At 37.0% G+C, this 27,802-nt stretch overlaps 5 protein-coding genes across 5 annotated transcripts; 2 read left to right on the forward strand and 3 right to left on the reverse strand.

Annotated features, from left to right (window-relative positions):
- Positions 1-6,317: 6,317 nt before the first annotated feature.
- LOC144438257 (uncharacterized) lies at positions 6,318-8,745 on the forward strand. Its single transcript, XM_078127307.1, has 2 exons — positions 6,318-6,491; positions 7,974-8,745. Exons 1-2 carry the CDS (start codon positions 6,341-6,343, stop codon positions 8,192-8,194), a joined length of 372 nt encoding a protein of 123 aa, XP_077983433.1. The 5' UTR covers positions 6,318-6,340; the 3' UTR covers positions 8,195-8,745.
- Positions 8,746-9,957: 1,212 nt separating this feature from the next.
- Positions 9,958-14,639, forward strand: LOC144437401 (uncharacterized). Its single transcript, XM_078126331.1, has 2 exons — positions 9,958-10,108; positions 14,419-14,639. Exons 1-2 carry the CDS (start codon positions 9,958-9,960, stop codon positions 14,637-14,639), a joined length of 372 nt encoding a protein of 123 aa, XP_077982457.1.
- A 1,545-nt stretch (positions 14,640-16,184) lies between these two features.
- On the reverse strand, positions 16,185-18,041 carry LOC144437402 (uncharacterized). The gene is made up of 2 exons (XM_078126332.1): positions 17,888-18,041; positions 16,185-16,691 (listed from the first exon to the last, which is right to left on the reverse strand). Exons 1-2 carry the CDS (start codon positions 18,039-18,041, stop codon positions 16,462-16,464), a joined length of 384 nt encoding a protein of 127 aa, XP_077982458.1. The 3' UTR covers positions 16,185-16,461.
- Positions 18,042-19,175: 1,134 nt separating this feature from the next.
- Positions 19,176-20,354, reverse strand: LOC144438245 (uncharacterized). Its single transcript, XM_078127292.1, has 2 exons — positions 20,119-20,354; positions 19,176-19,548 (listed from the first exon to the last, which is right to left on the reverse strand). The coding sequence occupies exons 1-2, from the start codon at positions 20,270-20,272 to the stop codon at positions 19,319-19,321; spliced, it is 384 nt and encodes a 127-aa protein (XP_077983418.1). The 5' UTR covers positions 20,273-20,354; the 3' UTR covers positions 19,176-19,318.
- Positions 20,355-22,024: 1,670 nt separating this feature from the next.
- LOC144437619 (uncharacterized) lies at positions 22,025-25,776 on the reverse strand. Its single transcript, XM_078126600.1, has 2 exons — positions 25,568-25,776; positions 22,025-24,152 (listed from the first exon to the last, which is right to left on the reverse strand). Exons 1-2 carry the CDS (start codon positions 25,716-25,718, stop codon positions 23,923-23,925), a joined length of 381 nt encoding a protein of 126 aa, XP_077982726.1. The 5' UTR covers positions 25,719-25,776; the 3' UTR covers positions 22,025-23,922.
- Between the last annotated feature and the right edge of the window lie 2,026 nt (positions 25,777-27,802).

The following is a 27,802-nucleotide window of genomic DNA, read 5'->3' on the forward strand; positions in this document are numbered from 1 at the left end:
ACATTTTTATAGACTTGACCAAGTAAAGTGTTTTAATCCCTGAACTGTTTCATATTTAACACTCCTGCTTATTTATGGTTGTCCTAGTATGTTTTGGAGATTTTATTTTGAATTCGGTTTTTTGGAATTCATTTACTTGTTGTTGGGTTCTTAGTAAAGCATGATCACGAAACTGCATGTCAAATGATATTTACAGGGTTCCAACAAATAACTGGTGGAGCCAACGAAGTTATTCGTGCAAAAATGCTGTTCCTACACTATTTTTCAGTGGAATGTTTTTTTTTGTGCTGGTCAGTGGGTAGGGAAAATATCCAGTTTGTCAACGGGCAACTTGTATGACAGCTGTGAGTGGTAAGAAGGGAAGGGAAAGGTGCAGCGACGGACATGATTCCATATCTTTGAAAAACTGGCACAAGGCTCTTGTTTATCTTTCATCTGATTTAGAATGTACATACTTTTATTGTAAAAGGTTACATGTACAAGAACGTACATACATGTACACGCACATGTGCTTTGATTGTCGTGGCTAGTAAGGTACATACATATACATGCATTTATGTACACTCATTGTCACTTACACAATCGATGTTCCCAACTGAGTGGTCCGCAGCCATTCACACACTCGCTCGTGTGTACACATGATCGACCGAAAGCAGCTTGAGCTCCGGACCAATAGCTTGTATGATAAACCTGAAAATAAAGACGTGTTGGTACAGAAAACAACAATATTTTCCTCAGAAAGAGGAGGGAGCATAAACGGAAACACCTAACTATCTATATCTGAAGGAAAGACGTACTTAGGAGTCATGGGGGAAAAGCAGGCATGACAGTGCATAAATTAGTCACTTCGTCTGAGAGTTCACTTTCTGTACATTGTAACCTACGGACCATCGACAATGCCCAGGGTGTATGTATATGGTTTACATAGGAAAGGTTGATTTAACAAATAACATCCCTGCGCTCACGTGTCGATCTGCCTATGATGACGCAGGACTGAGTACTTGAGTATCAATTGGCAGAGAAATGCAATGGGCGATACTGCCATAGAGATAAATGAAAGATACACAGCACCTATATATGACAAAACTGGAACGGCAAGAGGAGAATATAGTCAAGTTCCATGACGGACAGTATACACACTTGACTAGACGGTACAAGTGTGTATATTGTCCGTCGTGAAACTAGACTAAGGAGAATATGACTAAACTTCAACCCCAGGCTGAAAAGATATCTCAGATGTAACAGTTCTGTCAAACATTAACAATACGTTCTGTCTAGTTTGCCTAATTTTCTTACCATACACGCATTATCTCCTGAAGTACAAGTTGCCTTGTTTTGATCAATGCCTTTGAATTCTTCTATACATGTGGCATCAGAAAGTGGATTGTTGTTATGACATTGATAACACTTTAATGCCAGTGTCGAAGAGACAGTCAGCAACAAAACTGTTGATAAGAGAGATCGACGTAAATATGAATTATTTCGTTGTATTACCTTTCATATGGAAGGGTGGTGTGAATGCTTTTGCCTGTCTGCCATGTGTGTGTGTGTGTGTGTGTGTACGCACGCACGCACGTACGTACGTACGTACGTATGTATGTATGTATATGTATGTATGTATGCATGCTTCTCTGGCTGTCTGTCTATCTAGCAATCTTTCTGTATCTCTCTCTCTCTCTCTGTGTGTGTGTGTGTGTGTTTGTGTGTGTGTATACGTGTGCGTGCAAGCAAGCGCGTGTCTGTCTGTAAACATGATATCTCAAAAACTACTGCATCAGTTCTAATGAAACTTGCTAAACACAGTAAGGGCAGCGTGATAACCTGCCCAACCACGGCCATATATTTCTTCATTCTGTAAGCATGATCCAATAAGTTAAGAAGTCCGTGCCCCCCCCCCTCCAAACCTAATCACCCAGAGTAAGTCAAACTATGGTATAAAATTGTATACTACCTGCAAACTGGTATATAACTTTACTATCCATATTTTTCTTTTTAGTTTTCCAAATCCGTCAAAGTGAATGTAAGCCTGAAAATACCAAATGGAGTAAGAGAACGTGGTAAGATTGTGTAGGAATTACTTCTATAGTGATTGTACGTTCGTATCAAACAGTATTTGGACGTCGTTGGACTCAATGGGAATACCGAATTTAGATCTGATTCATGTGTCTATTGCCAGAAATACATGTATAACTGCCAGCGACTACAAAAAGTAACACCTTACATAACATATCACAACGTCCATGATATTAGGGTTACCCTATTTATTTCTGATTCTCATTACCAAATTGTTCTCGAGTTTTATTTTCATAAGCTTAGTGTTTGGGTTTCTTGGTTCCAATTTCGAACTATATATTTTCGCACCTGGGCGTTTGTTTTGTAAATATATGAATATCACGGTTAATGTTCCAAAGAACGAATTTTCGAGTGTTTGATTAGACTTTGTTCTTTTTTTTCGTAACCGTTGTGAGGGGTGTTTTGTTATAGAACTCTATCAACAGAAGGGAAAATCTGTAAATTTGTCTTTCTTTATTACTTTTCATACCTCATTCATGTCGTGAGTGGGGTCAACCTCAGTAAGGTACATTTTACCACATCATAATCCAAAGAAACTAATTTAAGTTGGAACCCTTTAGGTGAGCAAATGTTCAGAAGTTTGGTATTTATTTACAACTACTAATTATGTTTATCATGTGAACTCTCTTTTCGGACAAGTTCAGTGAGTATGTGAGTATAACATTGATGTAAGCGTACTGTCTCACTATCTTCAACAGGCGGTTTATTTTAATGTTTGATATCATAAAACTATTTCAAGCCATGCAAATAATAGAAACTACATCGAACGCAAACATTTTACCTATTTTGTTGTTTCTCAGCTGCAACTGACGGTCGAATTCTCCGTCGCCTGCGTCTTGACAGTCGAAATTGTACAAGATGATATCCAATGAAGTCTGCCCTCAAACACTATTTGCAGTAGCTCTTAATCTTTAAATGTGTTCACCTGATAGCCAAGAGTGAAACCTGTGTATGTGTTTTCTGGCTGAATTCTCACTATCTGCAATACAATCCACATCACTGCACTGCGGAGTCAAATGGAACGAAGTCGCGCGACAACGCGTTCTAATGTCGACAACTACACTTCCGGTCGGCTATGCTAATATACACAGGAATGTTTCTTTCCCATTTTCACTTGTAGACATCTCTTGTAATTTTGCTCTGGAAAGATACTGTACATATTTAAATTTCCCACCTCCATAATTATATGAGCTTAAAACTTGCGTTTATCTTATTTGTTACAAATTAAACTGTTCGGAAGAAACATTCACGTGTATTGACATAGGCGACCAGAAGTGTAGGTGTCGGGACATTCAAAGGTTGCCTAGCAAAGCCGATTTGCCGAAGAGCGCCTGTAAAGAACTGCGCCCCCGAGTACCACATGTGTGATGTACAGGGGTGCACTAGGCTGGTCCTCGGGGCTCATAACTCACTTTATTATTCAAATTAATTGAAAACATCATTTTACTTTATTTCAAATTCAAATTCAGATTTTATATGAATTGAGAACACATTACTCCAGCTATTCTCAGCCTGCATTGGTTACCAGTTCGTTTCAGGATTGATTACAAAATCTTACTGTTGACATACATGTATAGGCTTTCCTCATATTTCCTCCAGAGTACATTTGTGATCTTCTCCAGCCATACACATCGAGTCGCACTCTACGTTCTACAAACAAGAATCTGCTTGCAACAACAAATTACAGACAAGTCACCTTAGGGAGGTCACTCATTCTCATATGTCGCCCAAAACAGTAAACTATGGAACTCTTTGCCACTTGATATTCGCCACGCCTCCTGCCTGTAATGTTTGCAAAACAAAACAGACTTATTTCTAAGTTTACCTATGGTATACTTTAGCCATTCAGCGCAACTGAACAGTCATTGCGCTGGAAATCGGCGCTATAGAAATGTGTTTGTTTGATTGGTTGAGGTCACTGTCCGTTCGTTACAATGCCACCATGTTTCAAGCTGACACTTTACTTTTATAAGTACTCTGGCATTTTTATAACATGTATAATGTTGAGATGTAGAGCGCCGCCAACGATATTACATAAACGATGTCACGTGCATTCCTTTGTTTGATGTACTAACACATTGTCATTCTAAAAAAAAACAATAAAAAATTAATTAAGTACAAAAAAGTCTGCCATTTTCACTGATGGAGATGAATGGAAACCCCACCGTACCCCGTTCGTATCATATATCTTGAAACAATAAGCAACTGAGATGAAAATTCAACATGAAGCGTTCATCGTTGTTAAACTATGAGTCTCTATAACCTTCATTGTGAAATACTTATTTATCCATCCACTTAATTTCCCACGGCATTTACGTAATGAATTTCTTGATGAAATTAATATTTTATTACTAGGCCTAATTATATATTGGGGACATTTTGAATTTAATAAATTGTTATCGATGTTTATGGGTGCATTGGACGTCGTCTCATTTTGACAGATCTGCGCAATCGCGGTAGCTATGGTAACACTATAAAACAAAATTTCAAAGTTCGCATGTAGGAATGCATTTATACAGTTTCCTTTCGAGTAAGGATTCAGAGATTGTACTCTTTCACATGTATGATGAGCTTGATGGAAAATTTGCCCACCGCAAAAATTTACATTTACCAAAATAAATGTAAGTGCTTTGCTCATAGCTCAACGTTGGGCCCCGACGCCTACAATTTGGAACAATATCCACCTTGTCAAATTAAAATGTTAATCCTACAGACATTATTTACATTAATTTTAAATAAACTTATGTAATCTGTTTTTACCTCATTGCAACAAAGCACTCCGATAAAGCGATCCAAAATGTTGCCGTTTATAGATAATAACATGGCATACGGTAAAAACAAGTGTGACAGTGATGTCTCGTATTCTATTTGCGGTAGATAAAGGGGTGTAATTAACCAAATTAATATATGCGAGCACACAAGAAATAAAGCATAAAGCCAACCGGTAAATATTTATTCTCTCTGAAATTAAAATAACAACAATAATCATAATATGTTGTACGACGTATAAAAAAGGGGGAGGGCAAAGGGACGTTCGATCTAGGGGTAACACTTACTCGACACGCTAATCGAGTGTCCGTCACGTACAGTCCAGCCGGGCACGCTAACCGAGACACTACAATCGAACGATACCGTTCAGCAGGCAAGCTGAACTACTATGATAACACTAACAGGTATAGAAATCTTAGCACTCAAACTAAGATTCAATTGCAATTCAGTAGGCAAACTGAATTGTTACGATCACAGGGCTAGGGGCGTGTAATACTGCATAGATTGTTGTTTTCCAGGTCTACAGACTAAATATAACAACCTTTTGAATATATATTCCTACCTGTATAGGGAAAGCTCATATAGTATACGTAGTACTATAGATCGCTACATTTGTAGCAGCAAGATTCGAATGATATTATCCTAAGAAAACGGAAATCTAAGCAATAATAAACGCCCCTGTGGTTACGATGTGGGAACCAGAATCTCAGCATGCAAACTAAGACAGTCTTCGGCTATAAAGGGGACTGCTCACTGAGCTGGGGAAAATCTGGGCTATTTATACCCTGGGCCGGATCCCAGTTACACATCCTAAAATGCGAACGTCATAGGAAACATCTACAGTTACTTTGTTGGCAAATCGCCCTATCTAAATACAAAATCCATCTACAATGTAATATCACATATGCAAATATATCATGCATACAAATAATTAATGTTGCTACATGTAAAATGGTTGAATATAGTCACGTAGACATTTTTAACCGCAAGTCATAACATTGTACATTAGTCATTACCGTAAACCATGGAAGTATAACCCACTTCCATGCGTAAACTAAATAAAACCGCAAATATAAACAAGTCGTTAGCGGCTAGTACGCGTCTTTCCAATGGATACAGAATACATAAAAATGAACTAAATAATCTAGAGTAACTTATAATCTAACTCTAGTAACTGGTAAAATTGTCACACAAGTTTTGAAGGCTATATCACATCAGTTTAATTAGGTTTAGGTTGTAGCACTGAAAACGTTGCCATGACTACAAATGCACGCCATCATCTAACAAGCGTCAGAATAAATATTGTGCAAAATGGTTGACCAATGAACTGCTAAAAACCCACGTACCACACCGTAGGTGGCTGTCTAGACGCTATAGACCGTCCCAGTACCTATTACTCAATCCCAGAATTCCTAGGTTTACCTAGCTCTACCTAGTGACTAGCTTTGTGCTCTTCACAGTTCACAGACCTTTTACCTGAGTAGTACAGTGCACTATCATGGCGTCCGATTTGAAATCTATTATCACAGCTCGATTCAAGGAATTGAACGAAACCTACAATTCTGGCGATGGCAAGGCCGTGTCTGCATTCTACGCTGAGGATTGTAAACTGGTTTTCCCAGGCGGAGAGCCCCGGGTTGGACGAGCCAGTAAGTTGTTATATTCCACTTTTACTTTGTCTGGAATCGCGCTCGCGCTGCTCGATACCTAGAAATTACCTAATATTACGTAGAGTGAACTAGTGCTCCTTCTTCACCTCTCTACTGGCCATGTATTTCACCTTTGAAGCATAGCGAATAAGCAAAATGGGTAGTTGTGAACTAGGAGTATAAGATTCTATAAGCCTTATACTCGTTAGAAAATCGGGACGCTGGTGGATGAAACTTCACCGTGACGTCACCTAAAAGGCTCCGATGACCTTGATTTTTTTTCTGGCTTCGGTCCAGACAAAACAATATAACACTCTCGGTTTACAAATCAATAAACTCTCAAATAGCTGATATGGATATACAGTTTACACGTACGTTCTTATGTAAGGCACGGGGGATGACAGCTATCGTCTGGGTCCAGGGAAACAGTGATGGTATATTATGTATAAGAATTTTATCAAGAAGCTAAACGAGCGATTTACCAAATAGGTGTACTTGCACATCTGGTTGCACACTTTCGTGTTCAAAGTACGCTGGTCAAAGTTTGCTATGGAAATTTACATTAAAATCAATATTGTCAGGTCTCTTAAGTTTTCATAGCATGTTTGAACCCTTTATCCGACTCTTCAGATTAATTACAAGTCTACATAGTTACCGTAAATGTTTTGATCAGAAACGCAAACGAGACCCGGGATGTTATGACGTCATCAGCATTCTCCTCTATTCCAAATTTACAAAATACTTGTAAGAGGATATCACAACGTAGGTGTGTTTGTTTGGTGTCGTCGTAACTATCTTCTATAAAATTAACAGAATATATATTATTGTAAAGTATAGGAAACCTGCATTAACATTAGTATATATTATTGTAAAGTATAGGAACACCTGCTTTAACATTGTTTTAACGGTAAACATGGTTGATTACATTATTTAAAAGTTATAACAATGTTACTATAGTAAGTTGAATGGAACAATGCTCAATTCAGATTGTTTGTCTGACATTAATTCAAAATTTATTCTCTGCATGACACAGAGTATAAACTGTCGCCATGTTTTAATAATGCAAACGGTTTCGGTGATAGAGTGTAAGAAAGTAACGTAGTCGAAGTTAACCCTAACTAGTAGGTAAAATTCATTTATTGTGACCGCTGATATGATGAACTTTCAAATTAAAATTAATGAAATAGTTAAATTTTGGCGAGTTATCGATATATATATATTATTCAATACATGTACATAAAGCTTACATACATGTACACACACACACACGCACACAGACACATACATACATACACATAATTGCATACCCATACATAGAAGTGCAAAAGGAACGAGTGAAACAGCCCCGATAAATAAATGCAATCCGACGTTTCGAATCAATATTGCATGTTACATACATACATACATACATACATACATACATACATACATACATACATACACAGCTATTCATTTCTTCTATGCGTCTATTTTCTGTTTCAGCACTGGAGGCAGCAGTTAAGGAAATGAAGGAAGGTGGCATTAAAATTGGCAAGTGTGACATCACCGATGTCAGCGGTTCACCAGATGGAGATGTAGCCTATCAAGTCGCTCGTGTACATACAACAACAGCTGACGGTGCTACTGCTGAGATATCTAACAGTGTCATGGTGTGGAAGAAAATTGGTGGAAACTACTTGGTACAAGTCGAAGTGTCCAACTAATGAGTTTTGTTCAATTTCTAGAAGAAGCTTTTAATTTAAATGTGTGTCTACATGTGTAGAATTTGTTGAACCAGTATTGCTTTCTGACAGATCAGAATGTTTTAAGAAATTTATCCTCTAATAGTTGGAATTTCCATTTTACCAGAATTTCACATTCACCACAATGTGGGATGTATGTGCTTGTGTCAGTTAACAGCTGGACATTTATTTTCGCGTATTTCGTATTTATTATTGAGGCAAATGCAACATTTACCATCGGACGTTTGCTACATACATGTAACTGTTGGGTTAAGAAAATGACAGTCTCCATTTAATAACATAGAACATTATAATGCAATAGAACATGTTTCCGTCCTACATTGCAAACCCTCTTTGGCTTTAGCAATGATTACTGTATACTAAGTTATACATTAATTTTCAACCGAACCATCCAACTACAGCCAAAGCACCATCCCAGTTCTAAATTACTAGAACCTTTCAACTCTATCGTCGATCTTTTTGTTGCTCGGATTCGCTTAATAATCAGTCCAAAATACGACATGAAAAATGGTGAAGTCGTCATTTCATATCTTTCGTTAGATATATATATATATATATATATATATATATATATATATATAAGTCACATGACCTTATTTCATATCTCAAGATCTCCACGTGATATATTGAAATAAAAATATTCGTGTGATAAAAACCTCATCTATATCTGTGTGTTGAATTTCCTGATCATTGTCGCAAAACCAATCTATCAAAGTGTTCGAACATGATCATTCAGTTCGAAATCGGAAGTACAAATTTCCAGATAATGAGACTACCCAAACCCCTGTCACAGGGTAGCAAGTGAGTACACTCCGACTTTCAAGTCACAATTTGACGAATATTTTGACGAATTAATTGGCATGTACCTACAACATGTTGTCAATAAAGCCATTTGCTTCTTTGATGATGGTAATACCGCTCCGGGAAGAAGGGACAGAGAGGAGAATATTTGCCAGGGAAATAGCGCAGGAGAAAGACGTATACATTTCGTCTTGATACAAGATATGCTGCAGTATGGCAAGAAAAGGGGGACTGCTCACTGAGCTGGGGAAAATCTGGGTACACATCCTAATATGCGAACGTCGTAGGAAACACCTACAGTTACTTTCTTGGCAAATCGCCCTATCTAAATACAATATCTACAATGTTGCAATATCACATATGCAATTATCTCATGCATACAAATAATTAATGCTGCATGCTACATGTAAAATGGTTGAATATAGTCACGTAGACATTTTTAACCGCAAGTCATAACACTGTACATTACCGTAAACTATAATAAAACCGCAAATATAAACAAGTCGTTAGCGGCTAGTACGCGTCTTTCCAATGTATACAAAATACATAAAAAATTAAAATGAACTAAATAATCTAGAGTAACTTATAATCTAACTGGTAAAATCGTCACACATGTTTTGAAGGCTTTATCACATCAGTTTAATTAGGTTTAGGCTGTAGCACTGAAAACGTTACCATGACTACAGATGCACGCCATCATCTAACAAGCGTCAGAATAAATATTGTGCAAAATGGTTGACCAATGAACTGCTAAAAACCCACGTACCAGACAGTAGGTGGCTGTCTAGACGCTACCGTCCGAGTACCTAGTACTCAATCCCAGAATTCCTAGGTTTACGATCTAGATCTACCTGTGACTAGCTTTGCTTTGTGCTCTTCATAGTTCACAGACCTTTTACCTGAGTAGTACAGTACACTATATCATGGCGTCCGATTTGAAATCTATTATCACAGCTCGATTCGAGGAAATGAACGAAGCCTACAATTCCGGCGATGGCAAGGCGGTGTCTGCATTCTACGCTGAGGATTGTAAAATGGTTTTCCCAGGCGGAGAGCCTCGGGTTGGACGAGCCAGTAAGTTGTTATATTCCACTTTTACTTTGTCTGGAATCGCACTGCTCGATACCTAGAAATTACCTAGTAATATTACGTAGAGTGAACTAGTATCCCTTCTTCACCTCTCTACTGGCGGGCCATGTATTTCACCTTTGAAGCACAGTCAGTGAATAAGCAAAATGGGTAGTTGTGAACTATACTATCCTATAAGGAACCGGTCAGTTTCTCCAGCATGGGGGGGGGGGTGGATTCTTAAATCGGGCCGACAAAAAGTCACTGACCCCCCTATCTGTAAAACCCAAAACAGGCTGACCCCCTATCACTTAATTCTAAAACATGATGACCCCCCCCCCCCCATATATGATATTCGCATGAGTGACAGGTATTTTTTGATCGTGACTCAGTGTTGACTGCTTGACTGTCTTGCATCTACTTTATAAGATCCCGGGTTAGCACTATCATAATTATAATTATTGACTACACAGGGTACATATATTTGAAAAGGAGTTTAATAGCATCTTGACAGTGAAAGGTAGGGGGAAAGCTTGAGAAGGGAATATGTACAGCTGTCATGGGGGGTCCTAGGGGGTCTCCCCCTAGAAGCCCAGGAGGTTTTTAACTCTGAAAACTCAGTATTCAGACCCTTTCAGACAATAATTTCCAAGCCTTACAAGACAACACCAACATGTAAAAAACAACTACATAGGGTTGAAATACTTTTGAAATATACTTTGATAGCATCTTGACAGTAAGAGGGGAAGAGCTTGAGACTGGGATATGTCCACCTCATGCGGGGTCTGAGGGGGTCTCCCTCTAGAAGCCCTGACGGATTTTTACTCTTATAGCCAATATTTACGCTATTTAGACCCTTCAAGCAATAACTTAATCCATGCTTTACAAGACAGCAAGTATCAGAAACTATTCTTTATAACTTTACACTAAGGGTTGAAATATGTTCTTAAAAAGTTAAATGGCATCATTATATACATGTAGTAAAGGTCAGCACATCTAATGGTAGTATCATTGGTAGGGGAGATGTGGAGATTAAGGCAATTTTAGACTATCTTGGCAAACATTTCACATCTTGAAAAGACAATATCATCTCAAATGAGAATAGGGTGAACATATTTAAGAAAAGTTTAATACCATTATGACAGTAAAAAGGCTGTTGGTGCATCTGATTGTTGGTTGAATGCATGAGTGACCTCTGGGGGTGAGGAAGTCTTTGGGGTTTTCCCCTGGCAGATATGGAGTTTTTTGCTTGAGATACTAAGGCAATGTTTAGGTTATTCATAACCTTTGAGGTAATATTTCCAAGCTTCGAAAAGCTAACCTAAATGTATGAGTTTCCTATATCACATAAAATAGACATGTAACATTATTATAGGGGCATTAATATATGTAATAAAGTCACCGGTATGTTAGAGAACTTTAGGTGGTCATACCTAGTGTATAATAGAAACTGGAATCTGATGAGATGTGGTGATTTGTAGTGTCAATAACATGACGAGAAGAACAATTTAGATTAACTTCATTTATAAACTATCTATGAAAATTGCCACTACGAAACCTTCAAGTCACAATTTCACTTTTGCCCCAAACTGCAATATAAGTGAAGCATTGATTGTGAAACAGCCAAGCATTTACATGACATGTTCTGTAACTAGTGTGGTGGCTAGGTAATACATGTATATGTATATGTATAGTTATGTTTGAACTAATAAGTAATATTAAAGAATTCATGTAAGAAACAGGGAAAAGAACAAATATTGACATGTACCACATTTCAGACAAGGCTATATGCCATTGTAGAAAAGATTTTTTTCTTCCATCACAATTTAAAACACAATGACCGCCCCCATCCACAATTTTCAAAACAGCATGACCCCCCCCCCTACTGCCAATTTCAAAAACAGGGTGACCCCCTACCAATCCACCGGACCCCCCCCCCCCAGGCCGAAGAAACTGACCGGTCCCTAAGTATACTATAGTTAGAAAATCGGGACGCTGGTGGATGAAACTTCACAGTGACGTCGCCTAAAACGCTCCGATGACCTAGAATTTTTTTCTTCTGGCTTTGGTCTAGACAAATCAATAAACTCTGAAATAGCTGATAGGGATACACGTACGTTCTTATGTAAGGGACGGGGATGACAGCTACCGTTTGGGTCCATGGAAACAGTGATGATACTTAGTAAGTTAGTATAAGAATTTCATCATGAAGGTAAAACTAAAAGAGCGATTTACCAAATAGACGTACTTGCACATCTGGTTGCATATTTTCGTGTCTAGAGAATTTAAAATGTATAGGGTTTCGTGTACAAAGTACACTGGTCAAAGTCTGCTATGGAAATTTACATTAAAATCAATATTGTCTGGTCTGTTAAGTTTTCATAGCATGTTTGAACCCTTTATCCGACTCTTTAGATTAATTACAAGTGTACATAGTTACCATAAATGTTTTGATCAGAAACGCAAACGAGACCCGGGATATTATGACGTCATCAGCATTCTCCTCTATTCCAAATTTACAAAATACTTGTTAAGAGGATATCACAACGTAGGTGTGTTTGTTTGGTGTCGTCGTAACTATCTTCTATGAAATTAACAGAATATATATTATATTATTGTGAAGTAAAGGAAAACTGCATTAACATTAGTATATATTATTGTAAAGTATAGGAACACCTGCTTTAAAACATTGTTTTAACGGTAAACATGGTCGATTACATTATTTACAACGTTAAACAACGTTACTGTAGTAAGTTGAATGGAACAATACTCAATTCAGATTGTTTGTCTGACATTAATTCAAAATTTATTCTCTGCATGACACGGAGTATAAACTGTCGCCATGTTTTAATAACGCAAACGGTTTCGGTGATAGAGTGTACGAAAGTAACGTAGTCGAAGTTAACCCTAACTAGTAGGTAAAATTCATTTATTGTGACCGCTGATATGATGAACTTTCAAATTAAAATTAATGAAATAGTTAAATTTTGGCGAGTTATCGATATATATATATATTATATTCAATACATGTACATAAAGCTTACATACATGTACACACACACACACACACACACACACAGACACACATACACGCACACAGACACATACACACATACACATAATTGCATACACATACATAGAGGGGCAAAAGGAACGAGTGAAACAGCCCCGATAAATAAATGCAATCCGACGTTTCGAATCAATATTACATGTTCCATACATACATACATACATACATACATACATACATACATACATACATACATACATACCATACATACATACATACATACATACTTACATACATACATACATACATACATACATACATACATACATACATACATACATACATACATACACACATAACATACATACATAACATATCAACAGTTATTTATTCAGGATTCAAGATAAACATTATACAAATCACAATGTTTATCCCCCAAAAATTGACTGGACAGAAAATTTACACATTCATGTCCTTACATCTTCTTTGCCATGTTCTGAAAGAGCCTATAGCGGCACTGACACTCAGGTATTGTGCTAACCACTTCTTGGTTTGATGCGGGATGCCAATCAACTTAAAACCAGGTATTACACGTTTGTGAACTGATCCTAAACTGCCGATCACTATGACAACGATTCTACAAAAGAACCCTAGGTTATTAATTTCAAGAGAGAGTGGTATATATTTATCAAATTTCTCTGTATAACACCTGTCGATGTGACCATCAAATGGAACTGAAACTTCAACTAGGAAAACTTCATGGCTAGTTGTATCAATAATGGTTATGTCAGGTCTTATTGCTGTAGTTGTGAATGATTCTAAATCTGCTCCAAACATGTGTGGAGTTAAAATAGTGTCTTCTATGACGAGATGATAGACATCTTTGACAGGAATTTGCTGAAATATCAAATTAACGATCCTATTGTGCCTGTCTTGATACAGTCTTTGGTATTTTGTACACCCATTCAGTACATGTGATACAGTGTCAGTAGGGTGATTGCACAAAGTGCATTGTTTATTGTATTGAGTGGGGTAGTGTAATGACAGGAGACTGTTGCACTGTAAAAGTTGTAGTCTGCCTCTAATGATAAAACTAATGATGCTATCTTTTAACTTTAAGTTTGAGAGAAAGTAATTTGAAAGTATGTATGTACATACATACATACATACATACATACATACACACACACACACACATACATGCATGCATACATACATACATACATACATACATACATACATACATACATACATACATACATACATACATACATTATTTCTTCTATGCGTCTATTTTCTGTTTCAGCACTGGAGGCAGTAGTTAAGGAAATGAAGGAAGGTGGCATTAAAATTGGCAAGTGTGACATCACCGATGTCAGCGGTTCACCAGATGGAGATGTAGCCTATCAAGTCGCTCGTGTACATACAACAACAGCTGACGGTGCTAGTGCTGAGATATCTAACAGTGTCATCGTGTGGAAGAAAATTGGTGGAAACTACTTGGTACAAGTCGAAGTGTCCAACTAATGAGTTTTGTTCAATTTCTAGAAGAAGCTTTTAATTTAAATGTGTGTCTACATGTGTAGAATTTGTTGAATCAGTATTGCTTTCTGACAGATCAGAATGTTTTAAGAAATTTATCCTCTAATAGTTGGAATTTCCATTTTACCAGAATTTCACATTCAACACAATGTGGGATGTATGTGCTTGTGTCAGTTAACAGCTGGACATTTATTTTCGCGTATTTCGTATTTATTATTGAGGCAAATGCAACATTTACCATCGGACGTTTGCTACACACATGTAACTGTTGGGTTAAGAAAATGACAGTCTCCGTTTAATCATACATAGAACATTATAATTCAATTCACATGTTTCCGTCATACATTGCAAACCCTCTTTGGCTTTAGCAATGATTACTGTATACTAAGTTATAAATTTTCAACCGAACCATCCAACTAGAGCCAAAGCACCATCCCAGTTATTACTAGAACCTTTCAACTCTATCGTCGATCTTTTTGTTGCCCGGATTCGCTTAATAATCAGTCCAAAATACGACATGAAAAATGGTGAAGTCGTCATTTCATATCTTTCGTTAGATATATATATATATAAAAAGTCACCAAACCATATTTCACATCTCAAGATATCCACGTTATATATTGAAATATAAATATTCGTGTGATAAAAAACCTCATCTATATCTGTGTGTTGAATTTCCTGATAATTGTCGCAAAACCAATCTATCAAAGTGTACGAACATGATCATTCAGTTCGAAATCGGAAGTACAAATTTCCAGATAATGAGACTACCCAAACCCCTGTCACAGGGTAGCAAGTGAGCACACTCCTCACAATTTGACGAATATTTTGACGAATTAATTGGCATGTACCTACAACATGTTGTCAATAAAGCCATTTGCTTCTTTGATGATGGTAATACCGCTCCGGGAAGAAGGGACAGAGAGAATATTTGCCAGGAAAATAGCGCAGGAGAAAGACGTATACATTTCGTCTTGATACAAGATATGCAGTATGGCGTATCTCTTCGACCTGCAATCTAAAAGTCTTATTTTGAATATAATTTGTGCGAAACGGTTTCCTTCCTTTGGAACCTGAAGTTTTGGAGGTCATGAAAACTACCTTGTGAGATGCAGGACATGTTACGATGGAACAAGTGGTACCAACCAACCTGGTCATTATAGCATGTTAGTCTGGATGCCAAAACGTGATTTCTAAATAAACAACATGTGATCGAGTGGCGGTGTAAATGTATAGGAACTAGAATACCTTTATATAGACATTTGCAAAAACGAGGACCGAAAATTTGTATGTCTGTTATCACCCTGTGCAAATCATTTAAGAAAGAAGATCATGTCATTAAAACAAATATTAAACAAAACATGATAACTTGAGTTTTATTTATTCAGTAAGCACTGCCCTACAAACATACAGTATATATTACACTACAGAAACATTATGAATAAGAAAATAGCAATACAGAGAATGTGTACATTTCTCTGTGTATTAGAGTATTTGATAATATACATGATAATACAATGTCCATGTGTAAAAGTAGATTGTGGTATTGATATGTAAGTTGAGATACAACATCATTAAAATAACGATGGTTAAATCACTTCATGAAAACCTCCTATATTGTAGATCAATGACTATAAGCTTACTACATGCCTATACTAAAAGTAGTCTGGAGACCAACTGTGGTCTAACTACATACTGTGAGTGAAGGTATAAATCGTAACGATACTGTATAGGAACTAGACTAGTACTAATTAACAGAAGTTCATTTTCCAGACTATCAAATTTCGTTTGTGTGCATCATGGTGTTTTATTCATTAGTGTTAAAACAGTCAATACCAAGGTAATACTCTCCGTCCACTTTCTTCCAAATGACGACGTATTTGCCACTTTCGTTGACTGTTCCATCATCTCTATACTGTTGGTACTGACCACGTTCAAACAATGTATCTCCACCGTCAACTCCGCCGACCTCTTCCGATTCTAACGAAAGCCTGGTAACGCCCGAAGCCTTTATCCCACTGAAGGCTTCTTCCACACCTGGGATCAAAGGAAATGTGTGAAATTGAAAATTGTTTGTTTCTATTACTTGTTTGAAAAACAAAGTCCATAGTTGGTTGGTTGGTCGGTCGTCGTCGTCGTCGTCTTCGTAGTCGTCGTCGTCGTCGTCGTCGTCATTGAACTGTAAGCTAGTCCAGAGACTTGGTTATCTAGTTTGGCAATGTAATGTCGAGCCAAATATATGCCAAGCAAGAAAGCTAAATTTCTAGGCTAACGGTAGGATGATTGTTGATACCAGACGATGAAATATAGTAGATTGAATCGTAGTAAGATTTTCAATCAGCCAATCAGCAAGACGACGTTTTGTTTCTACTCAATTGGTTGTCATGGTATTATGGTCGTAGTAAATCTAATACTTATATAAATAGCGATATGTAATTTTGTCATGAAGAGGGTCGTTGACTGAAACGATACCCAACCCGACTTGGTTTCATACTATTACATAGTAAACGACGGGATAGCTGGCAGTAGCTGTATAGCAATCATGTCATGTTATTTTGAATAAAGCTAAGACTAAAATCGTAAACCATCAAATTGCTATACCACTTTAGAAGTACATTTAACCAAGAAGTAGAAAAAACTAGAAACCAGCATTGTGCAACGTTACACAAGACTACATACAAGCAGTGACTCTATCCCATATAGTTTAAATTTTCCCCCAAGGACACTATAATGGGATGAACTATCTGATTTCGTCATAAAACTTCCAACATTACAGCAATTCAAGGATGCCATTGAATAAAATAACATGCTTGAATTATATTTGTTTAATTGCACATCGATCGTAGAATAAAAAGTATGGAGGTCACCACGTGTTTTATTGGTAGCACAATCATCCAGTTGCTGAACAGGCTTTAATGAGATTTGAATAGCGTAGATTCTGAAGTTACAGTAGGAGACAGTAGAAGGTGGAAATACATTATTCATTTCCACTTTGTTCCTCTGGTGGTGTAACTCTAAATCTTCTTAGTTCATTGGAAAACTGATAAAATGTATACATAGCGAACTTCTATGTGTTACTTTATATATATCCTTTGAGCAATGTTAGTGTGCCTAGACAAATCACTTGTGGTAGTGATTTGAAGCGTTGCATACTCGGACTACTACAGGCTGTAAAAGACCTTAAGTTTGTCTAACATGAGAAACGCCTACCATACCATATCTTACACACTTACACTTCCGACCGACTTGTGTATCGTTACCAGGACCCATGAATTTACAATCCTCGGTGTACAGTTCGGAAAGAGCTTTCATATCATCAGATATGAACAGTTCCATGAACTTTACGTTGCGTTCAGAAATGACACCTCTTGGTCCAGAGTCCGCCATATTCGATTTGGGCTATAAATCAGGGCATGGACCAATAGTTCCAGGGTCAATCCTTGCACAATACAAACTACATTGTGATTTACATAGGTTAAAATGCACAACCACTTCAAAGAAGTTTCGATCTGTCTGGTCGACGAGCCTGATCAGAATGATGTACATTTGATCTACCAAGCTGAATGAACAATTTTGGCCAGCTACAGTTTGATTGTACTGAGTTAGGCACTACAAGGCATTAGGGAGACCCAGTACAGCACAGGGAGCTCAGGCCCAGTTAGTTTTGTTTACAAATACAAACAAACAGAACAAAACAAAACACAAACAAACAAACAAACAAAACACAAACGTATAAACAAATAAACCGATAAATGAGTAGGGGTATCGCCATTGGTGACTATTTGGGGGGGGGGGGGTAGTGTTTGTGTTTTATTTTTTATTTACTCATGTATTTACTCATTTATCGGTTTGTTTGTTTCTTTGCATTTGTAAACAAAAATAACTGAGCCTGAGCTCCCTGTGGTGAAAGTACTTCTATAACACTTTGACTAAAATATTCTAGTGAAGGCATTTGAAAAAAATGCCTCTGGTTTGAACCCAACCCAAGGCTTGTTTTGATAAGTTGTAGGGGTGTTGTTTTGCTTTGTTACGGTTGATGGTTTCCTCGACTTTTATTTGTATAATAAATGACGTCATTAAATCGTGCAGTTTGTTCTACTGGAAGAATATCTGTTTGTATAGTATTCTTCCAGTAGCTAATGATAGTTAATACATACAATAATGTAAAAAAATACTATAGGAACTGTCGTCGTTAATTTGCCACCCAAATGCTCAGCTGGGGATACGAGATGCATTGTGGGGAAAGTCACAGGCCTATTCGGTCATTTAATAGTGCATGTCAACAGTGACCAATATTGGTTTGGCGGTTCACTGAGAGACGACAAATGCCACTATTATAGGGCTCAGGGCTTTCACATATTGCCGAAACGAAAATGACTTGCTATCTTCTAAATTTAATACGACACCCGCCTATCTGTGGCATCATTTATGTTTGACTATACTGTCTCAGAATATTTGACTTATCGATATTCATTGCATAAATATGGAAATCAAGAAATGACAAGTATATGATTATGGGAGATATGTTTAATTCGTTTCAGTTGTCAATCAATTCCAAATACAAATAGAGCGACCATCCTATGTAATATGGAAAAGAACACACTTTCTACAGCTTTAATCTCGTTAACTTGTACAAAATTGAGAAAAGTGTTTGGTGTGACTGATCATTTATCGCTATTAAAACAGTCAACATCCATGTGGTAAACACCGTTGACTTTCTTCCAAATGACGACATATTTGCCAACATCTGCTGTCGATCCATCCTCTTTCAGCATCTCATAGTGACCACGTTCAAATACTGTATCGCCACCTTCTACTCCACCAACCTCATCAGTTGATAGAGACACCTTGGCAACACCTGAAGACCTCACCGCACTAAAGATTTCTTCGACACCTAGTGTAGTAACAGAGACAACATTGTGAACATGCAATGTTTTAAACATCTTACACACAGACACAGGCACAGAACACGACACAAAAACACAGAGACACACACTGAGACAGACACACTATGGAGGAAATCTGCTTGGACAGACAGACACATACACAGATTGCGAAGTCAAGTAGCTATTAAAAATATCATTGTCAGTAATTTAGAGACAGTTTGTACGTTTATACTCAGACCTTCATACTTGTCTAAGGTTTACATCAGGGCGTTACTTTGTCCCGAGAGCGACATGTATCTAGCACATGACCTATATGCTCTGCTGCTATGAGTGTAGTGAAGTCTATTACATAGTTACAGTTATGCGACGTAATAGAGTGACTCCACAAACTAGGAGAACACTGCCACCGTATAATACTCATGTGCATACACTTGTTTTACATACATCTTGTACCTGTAAATATTGTCAATGCATGGTTCCGGTGACGTCCCTGGTTTAACGTAAACCAGGTCACTCAGTCCACGGATGTATTTGGGGAGATAGGTTGTGATCATATACGCCCACATCAATCTACTTACTTTGACGACCAGTTTTGGTCACAGTGCCTTGTGGCATTAATTTGCAGTCTTCTGTGTAGACTTCGGAAAGTCCTTTCATATCGCCAGCCGCGAACAACGCCATGAACTTGTCGTTGCGCTCAGCTATAACAGTTTTAAGTCCCGAGTCGGCCATGTTGGTGCAATATTGACTTCTGTATTAAAAGAACCTCAGACCACACTGAAGAATAGATCACATGTGTCCAACCCAAGGTCATTTGTCCGGGGTCAACAGGCACTTCTGCAGATTCAACCTGAGCATCTCGTACATGCAATTCTCCCTAGAGGGCGCGCTATATAGCAAAGTAATACAGGTTTATACTCCAGTTTTGTCAGTAAACAGAATAACAGAATAAAGTATTGGCGTATAAGAAAACGAGCAGAATTTACTAGGAAGGAGGTAAAGTTAAACAACCATAATACCATTATTTTTCTTCCTTTGTTCTAATTGTGGCGGTTGCAGAGTACTTGAACTGTTGGTCACTGAAATGATGAATCAACTTCAACAAGACCAAAAAATTGTTGATTTCTTACTTTTACGTGGTCTATATTTAAAATGTGCAAAATTGCTTGGGATGAGTTTTCATGTGCCAGAAATAATCTGAAATTTAGAGTACAGGTACACATACCAATGGTCTCTTGCTGGTTAGTACACCACTATAATTTATTCTTTCTGATACATGTTATTGTTGGCAGTTTGAAAAAAAAATCAATTTAAAGACATCATTTTGGAGAGTTGTCCTTTAAAAGGATTAATTCTAGAGCTGTTGTATTGTCTTTGGATCAATGATTAGCCCCCCCCCCCCCCCCCCCGCTTATTATAAATATTTCTGAGTTATTGTAAATTATAATTCAAACTTGTCGTCAGTTGAAGAATGATAAATGTTTCACTTCCATAGAACATTTATAAAAATTAGCGAATATCTTAAACCTGTACATGCAAATGAATGCTATCAACTAAAGGCTATACATGAGGACTAGTAAAATGGTCTGTACCGTGGCAAAGACAAAGTGTACCAATTGAATTGAGAAATTACACAATCAAAATAAATATATGAAAAGTACTTAAACACAAATCAGTCTTATTTTTAAGGCATAATAACCATTTATGGCAAGCACGCTGGGTCTCTCTATAACTCGGTGAATGACGCATGGACGGGGGATTCAGATTAAGGAACTACAGAGGGCGCTCTGTGAAAGGTAAGTACAACAATATTATACTAGTAGTGCTTGTACTATAAAGCAGTAATTCAATACGGGGAAATTCATTTATGTTATTTAAGACATTTCTTCAAATAAAACGTGTTGCTATTCCAAGTGTACAGGGGAAGTAAGTATGTCAGTTATCATAATAATACATGCATGTCCCAATATTTCGTATTTACACACCCTAAGTACTGTCTCCATCAAATACCAAGGTAATTGGTCTGGTGTTTTTTTAATGTTGCTCTCTCTCACACACACACACACACACACACACACACACACACACACACACAGACAGAAATTTACCAAGCTTATAGTAGCACAACTGAACCTCAGCTTAATTGTGCTAAAAAGAATCTCAGCAGCTGTCCAATAGTTTGGATTACAGAATAGTCCCTGGCATAAGATATTTACAACCAAATACCACACATTTACAAACTATTTCTCCTCCAGGGCTAATGCCCAAATCTGACCTTTGCTGAGTGTTCTATTCATATCAAAGGTGGCCCCATCGTATCGTCTATTCATGCCATGGTCTGTCTGCAATCCAGTGAACAAAGGAGAGCAAACCTGTGTTTTTTTATAAAGACACTCATAGAAATTCTGTGTTACTGAAAAGCAAAATGTACCCTGTATACTGAAAACACACACATACTAAAAGTTGTCATTTATCACCATTTATTCCAATAGCATTATAATTTCTTACAATAAATAATTCAACCCAAAATGTTCATTAGCTTGGATCAAATGATTTACATATGTCATAACACACAAGCAGTTCAAAGTTCTAATAACATTGAGCTTTCAATCTGTCTTGTCGACGATTTTCACTTGAACTGCTTGTACATTATAACCTAGGTAAATCACTAAATTATTTAATTTTACCTGCACCACTATGAGTCATGACACAATGGCAAGCAATTTAGCTTAAAACTATACACATACAATCTGTTATCAAATGTTTATCAGACTCTATGAATAATAGCTTTTACAGTGACTGAGAAAAGTGCAGCTTTTTTCGAAGAAATGGCATGAGTACATGCATCTGCTTTCTTGTGGTTCCCAGATCAAAGACTGAAAAGGTCCAGTGGTCCTGCAGCCAAATCAAATCTAGTGGTCTTATTTTTTTGTTTTACAATTCTTGCGACTGCTAAATAGCTAAGGTTTTCACTTGTGCAAAGAGTTGGACTCTGGGAATTTTCAAACCACATGATTGTATCCCTCTCTTATTATTGGTTTTTCCCAGTACACAGGTTTGTCAGACCAATCATCGTCAAAAAGAGGAGCCTGACAAAATATCACAAAAACAGTTGTCCCAGGCCTCAAACCACCGGGATTGTTCCCCTCTGAAGAGCCGCTGGAAAGTTTAATCTAAATTTCATAAAGGTCAAATGTACATCAATACTTCATAATTAGTATACATCAACACAGAGGATTTCACATAATAACTGGAATGGTGTGTGCTCTATTTGTAAGAAAATTTCATCTTTTACCATTTCAGTTCTAAAGAATGCAAAAAGATTGCAAAAATATGGTTAAAATGACATAATATTGAAAACAGAAACACAATACAAAATAAACTTTCATTTCAGCAATAGTTTGTTGATATATCCCAAGTAATTATTTATTTCTAAACTGCTATATTTCGTCTATGTACATGTATATGTTTTCTTCCACACTTCATTTTAAAACTACCATATATTTCTCTTACAGGTGTCTGTTGTGTGGATGTTTTGTTTCATGTTTAATTCAAGGTATGGATGTTTTATTCTCGAACTTACATCACTCCAGAATAGACACACAGCAAACAGGCTAATCTTTCTATACAGGGTGGTTGAGGGCCTAGTACCTGCAGTTCAACCAGTGGACTATCTTAAACCCATAAGACCCAAAAGATCTATAAAAGCTAGGAACTTTGCCGACTGTATCTCATCTAACATTGTTGAACAAAGAATTACTAACAACTCAAAGTGCTTTGAAATTGACAATTGTAAAACTGCTCAATACAAACAGTCATTCTTTGCAAAAACACTAGTAGATTGGAATCATCTGGACAATAGTACTGTGTGCGCTAAATCTTGTGACGCCTTTAAAATGGCAGTCACTGTCAAAAACCATTCTGACTAAATACTCTCCCCCAGTGTGTTATTCCTTACCCAGGACCTACATCGTAACTATACAGATACAGATACAGATGGTTCTATGTTTAATTCAAATTTCTGCAGTGTGTATGTTTTGTTTTATGCTTAGTTCAAAGTTATGCAGTGTGTATGTTTTGTTTTATGCTTAATTCAAAGTTATGAAGTGTGTATGTTTTGTTTTATGCTTAATTCAAAGTTCTGCAGTGTGTATGTTTTGTTTTATGCTTAATTCAAAGTTCTGCAGTGTGGATGTTTTGTTTTATGCTTAATTCAAAGTTCTGCAGTGTGTATGTTTTGTTTTATGCTTAATTCAAAGTTATGAAGTGTGGATGTTTTGTTTTATGCTTAATTCAAATTTATGAAGTGTGTATGTTTTGTTTTATGCTTAATTCAAAGTTCTGCAGTGTGGATGTTTTGCTTCAGGATTGATGAGTCTATATCAGTGATTGGCATTCCATATATCAATATCAATGAGATACTCCCCATTTACTTTCTTCCAGATCACCACATACTTGCCTTCTTCTCTCACACTTTCATCTTCATTGTAAAATTGGTAGTGTCCACGTTCATACAAGCAGTCGTCTCCACGTACTTGGCCAGCTTCATCGGTATGCAAACTTGAACTCTTTGCTCCAGTGTTGTAGAAGTTTCGAAAGGCATTTTCAACCGCTGATAAGACAAAGTAAAATAAGAGGAAAAAAGAAAGACAAAAAAGGCACAAATCTGAGTAAAACAATATATAATTCCAAGTGCTCTTGAATGAAAGCATGATAAGCACCATAGACACTACACTTTATGGCCCAGTTACACGATGCAACTCATGAAGCAATTCGTCGCATGCGACGAGGCTAGCAACTGCGACGGAGCGCGTACACGAAGCAACTAGTTGCATGGCGAGTTGCAAGAACTCACTGTTGCACATGTCATGTGTATATATATAACAGTTACAGGTCATAGAGGTCAAGTCTTCTAGCGGCAGGAATTTGGCAGAAATGCTATAAAATTGCTAATATTTACCAATAAAATTACTGAAAATTTGTTGAGGTATCGATAGTAAAACTATATTCAATTCAAAGTTCGCTTAGGGCGATGATGATCTTTCCGACGTCGCTACTTGTATTCAAGTTAGAAATAAAATGATATTCAGCGGAGATCAAGCATTCATAGACGTTGTATACTATTGGTAAGTGGTAATCGTGGTGATAAATCGAAATTATATCAACAATACTTGCCGACATAGAATATTTTTACTAAAAAACATGACGGCCATTAACATTGAACGTCATTTGACACGAAGGTATATATTGTCAAAGGTTATTACTTTCGACGCGACGAGGTGGTTATACAGTGCAACTCATGAAGCAACTTGCGACGACGAGTCGCAGAAAAACCGACATGTCGATTTCCTTGCGACGTCGCAAGACCCTGCGACGGAGCGAGTACACGATGCAATTCGTCGCATGCGACGAATTGCGTGGTGCGTTGCTCGTCGAGTTGCATCGTGTAACTGGGCCTTTACACAGGAGATTTTACAGTACACCTCCATGGAAGTCACCTTTGAATGTCTCCTAGTGTAAGTTCCTGACATGGACCGTATTACGTGAGTACTTCGTCACTATCCCATAGTGATAAACTACAATGTACACACGTAATAGGTCACCGGTCCGTCAAGAACAAGACTAAATGTAACATTGAATGTGTTGATAATTTAACACTCAATTGATTTCTAGTGAACTTTCGGTAATGTGATTTTTTACAATAATCTACTATTGTTCCTGTTCAGCGCCATAGAACCTCAGCCCACTCTTTACAGTGGTCTGAGATAGAAAGTTACACGTGTTGGATTTTGACGCTATAATTTTATGATAGTATAGACAAATTCTTTCGATCGATTGTTAGAACTCTTCAGATTTCGCCACAGCCACACAGCGAGTACGGTCCCTGAAGTATATTTTATTTATTTATTTATTTATTAAGACGTGAACACAAGAAGTGACATTGGCAAGGAAATATACCAAAAGAAACACTGACGTTTACAATGACTAATGAAAATAGTAAATTACTAAATATAAATAAAGATGTACCTTCTCGCCCAAACAGTACATTTGTTCCACTTGGCATTAATTTGCAGTCTGGTGTGTATAACTCAGACAACCCTTTGAAGTCTCCTCCTTTGTACCGCTTTACTGGTCCCTCTTGTAGTTTTTGGCAAAAATCCTTCAAATCCTCTGCCATTTTTCGTAAAGCGTAAATCTACCTAGTAATAGCTGACCACTATTTTGTACTAGTCGCTGTGCCAGACAGCCCCCAGACGTCTGCGCGATGAATTTGACATGTAAATTACATTCACCACTTTATGCCATATTTGGATATTGATTTTTGTGCGCATGTCCGAGAAATAGGCCCGCCATTTTGTCTAAAGTGAATTTAAAAAAAATAGCCTATTATTTTAAAATATTTCCAACGATATAAAAGAATGAATCTAGCTGTGCAGAATCAGACCTTCCCTGCAAACTGTAAGTATTTATTTTATACTGTACATTATTGTATTACATAGTGTTTTCACCAACAAATGTATCGTTCACGATCACAAACTTCATGGTCACGGGCCATGTTTACGTTTATAATGCAAATCTGGCCCCAGACCTAGGGTAATAATGTGGTCGGATGAATGGCCACACCATGAGTTGAGCACAATATTATGTTTACACTTACTGTAGTGGTACTTTACAAATACCCTAGACATGCACTCATCTAGAAATTCGTCACAGCGAAATGTATGCAATATGCATACTTCGAAAGTGTGTCATGTTTTCAATGTGCGACCTGGATATTATCTCTCTGCGCCAAGAACAACAACATGTAGACAGTATATATACAGTATAGTAGTGCATGCTGCCATTATTCTTCCATGATGATCCTGCCAACCAACCACTGTAGACAATACATTGAAATTCGCATTAATTTTGACATTAGGAAAATATGTGGCAGTAATCTTTTAGTTGAAGCTTACATTTGTATTAGTTCTGTCCTTCCAGCATGTATTTTGGTGCCATTCAAATTATCAATATTAAAAAAAAACCTGTACCTTAATTTCGGCAGTTTGATATTTTAACATGTAAAAAATAATAGTCCAGGGCCAGAGGGGGTTACCGTGCACCCCCCCTCCCACAAACCTCCAACATAGGTATTTTTTGTTCATTGGAGTCTACTGAATGAGAAACAAAATGTTAACAGTGAAAATTTTGGGATGCACCACCTGTTTGGCCTCGAACATGGATGAGCATAACTGAACTAAAGACAATAAAAATATAGTGGGATGACATTTTTTTGTTATGTTGTCGGCAGAAATGCCTTGTATATTTTGAAATGAAATCTTTCTTTTTAGGGTAAAGTTGTCAGCCAGGCAAAGTTCATTTTGTTGTCAACATTTTCAGTAATTATTGTCCAGTAATGTTTTGAAATGAAGGCTTTATTCCCCATTGTGTAGGTGATTTTACTTCTATATTTACAAACTTAGAAATGTGTAACTGTTACGAACAAAAACTGTTTTATTTCATCAAATTAAGCATTTGTTTACTTCACAAATTTAAAACATTGCAATTTTTTTTGTATATTCATTGAATACAAACTGATATATAAATAAATAAAATAGTGGTTCTGATTACGCTTATGGCTTCAAACACAAATCTTACACCATTGATGTATTAGGGGGAGATACATCTATGCTTACACAAGCTGTACATTGGGTGGTCACACCACCACCAGCTTTGATATTGCACATAGACTCTAGAAATTACATTACTTTGCCACAGTAATGTTTTATTTAGATAGGTCATAATGCACAAGCAGTTCAAAGTTTTTTACCATTGAGCTTTTGCTCTGTAGCTGATCAATCATCAGATCATACTGCCACCTAGTGGCCAGCTGTAACTATGAAATTTGTCATTCTGATGAGGATCATTGATTGACAAGACAGATTGAAAGCTCAATTAATGCTAAACATTTCAAACTGTTTGTGCATTATAACCTATGTAAATCATTTGATCTACCTAGCCAATGAACATGTATGGTCGCAGTAATGTGTTTTTTTGCAATTTTTTTCCCCAGATGATATCAGTCACATTCTTCCAAAAATGAAGTAGATAACAGATATTTAAAAATATTAGGTACTAGATTAAAAATAGATGTGGGGGATGAATGGTATGATCAATATAGGACAAGTATTCAAGTTTGACCTTTTGCAACTACACTTACTGACTCTGGTTTCGCAATTGGTTAAAAAAAAAGTTTTTGATGTTTTTTTTTTGTGTTTTTTT

Source organism: Glandiceps talaboti, chromosome 7 (assembly GCF_964340395.1).
Source record: "Glandiceps talaboti chromosome 7, keGlaTala1.1, whole genome shotgun sequence".
Lineage (NCBI taxonomy): Eukaryota > Metazoa > Hemichordata > Enteropneusta > Spengelidae > Glandiceps > Glandiceps talaboti.

What these genes read in the sequence shown, in the direction of transcription:
- LOC144437401 (XM_078126331.1), top strand. Translation starts at nt 9,958, where the DNA reads ATGGCGTCCGATTTGAAATCTATTATCACAGCTCGATTCGAGGAAATG. An exon ending in GCCTCGGGTTGGACGAGCCA is followed by an intron (nt 10,109 to 14,418) that starts GTAAGTTGTTAT and finishes TTTCTGTTTCAG; the next exon opens with CACTGGAGGCAGTAGTTAAG.
- LOC144438257 (XM_078127307.1), top strand. Translation starts at nt 6,341, where the DNA reads ATGGCGTCCGATTTGAAATCTATTATCACAGCTCGATTCAAGGAATTG. An exon ending in GCCCCGGGTTGGACGAGCCA is followed by an intron (nt 6,492 to 7,973) that starts GTAAGTTGTTAT and finishes TTTCTGTTTCAG; the next exon opens with CACTGGAGGCAGCAGTTAAG.
- LOC144437402 (XM_078126332.1), bottom strand. Translation starts at nt 18,041, where the DNA reads ATGGCGGACTCTGGACCAAGAGGTGTCATTTCTGAACGCAACGTAAAG. An exon ending in TACACAAGTCGGTCGGAAGT is followed by an intron (nt 16,692 to 17,887) that starts GTAAGTGTGTAA and finishes CTTTGATCCCAG; the next exon opens with GTGTGGAAGAAGCCTTCAGT.
- LOC144438245 (XM_078127292.1), bottom strand. Translation starts at nt 20,272, where the DNA reads ATGGCCGACTCGGGACTTAAAACTGTTATAGCTGAGCGCAACGACAAG. An exon ending in GACCAAAACTGGTCGTCAAA is followed by an intron (nt 19,549 to 20,118) that starts GTAAGTAGATTG and finishes TTACTACACTAG; the next exon opens with GTGTCGAAGAAATCTTTAGT.
- LOC144437619 (XM_078126600.1), bottom strand. Translation starts at nt 25,718, where the DNA reads ATGGCAGAGGATTTGAAGGATTTTTGCCAAAAACTACAAGAGGGACCA. An exon ending in TGTACTGTTTGGGCGAGAAG is followed by an intron (nt 24,153 to 25,567) that starts GTACATCTTTAT and finishes TTGTCTTATCAG; the next exon opens with CGGTTGAAAATGCCTTTCGA.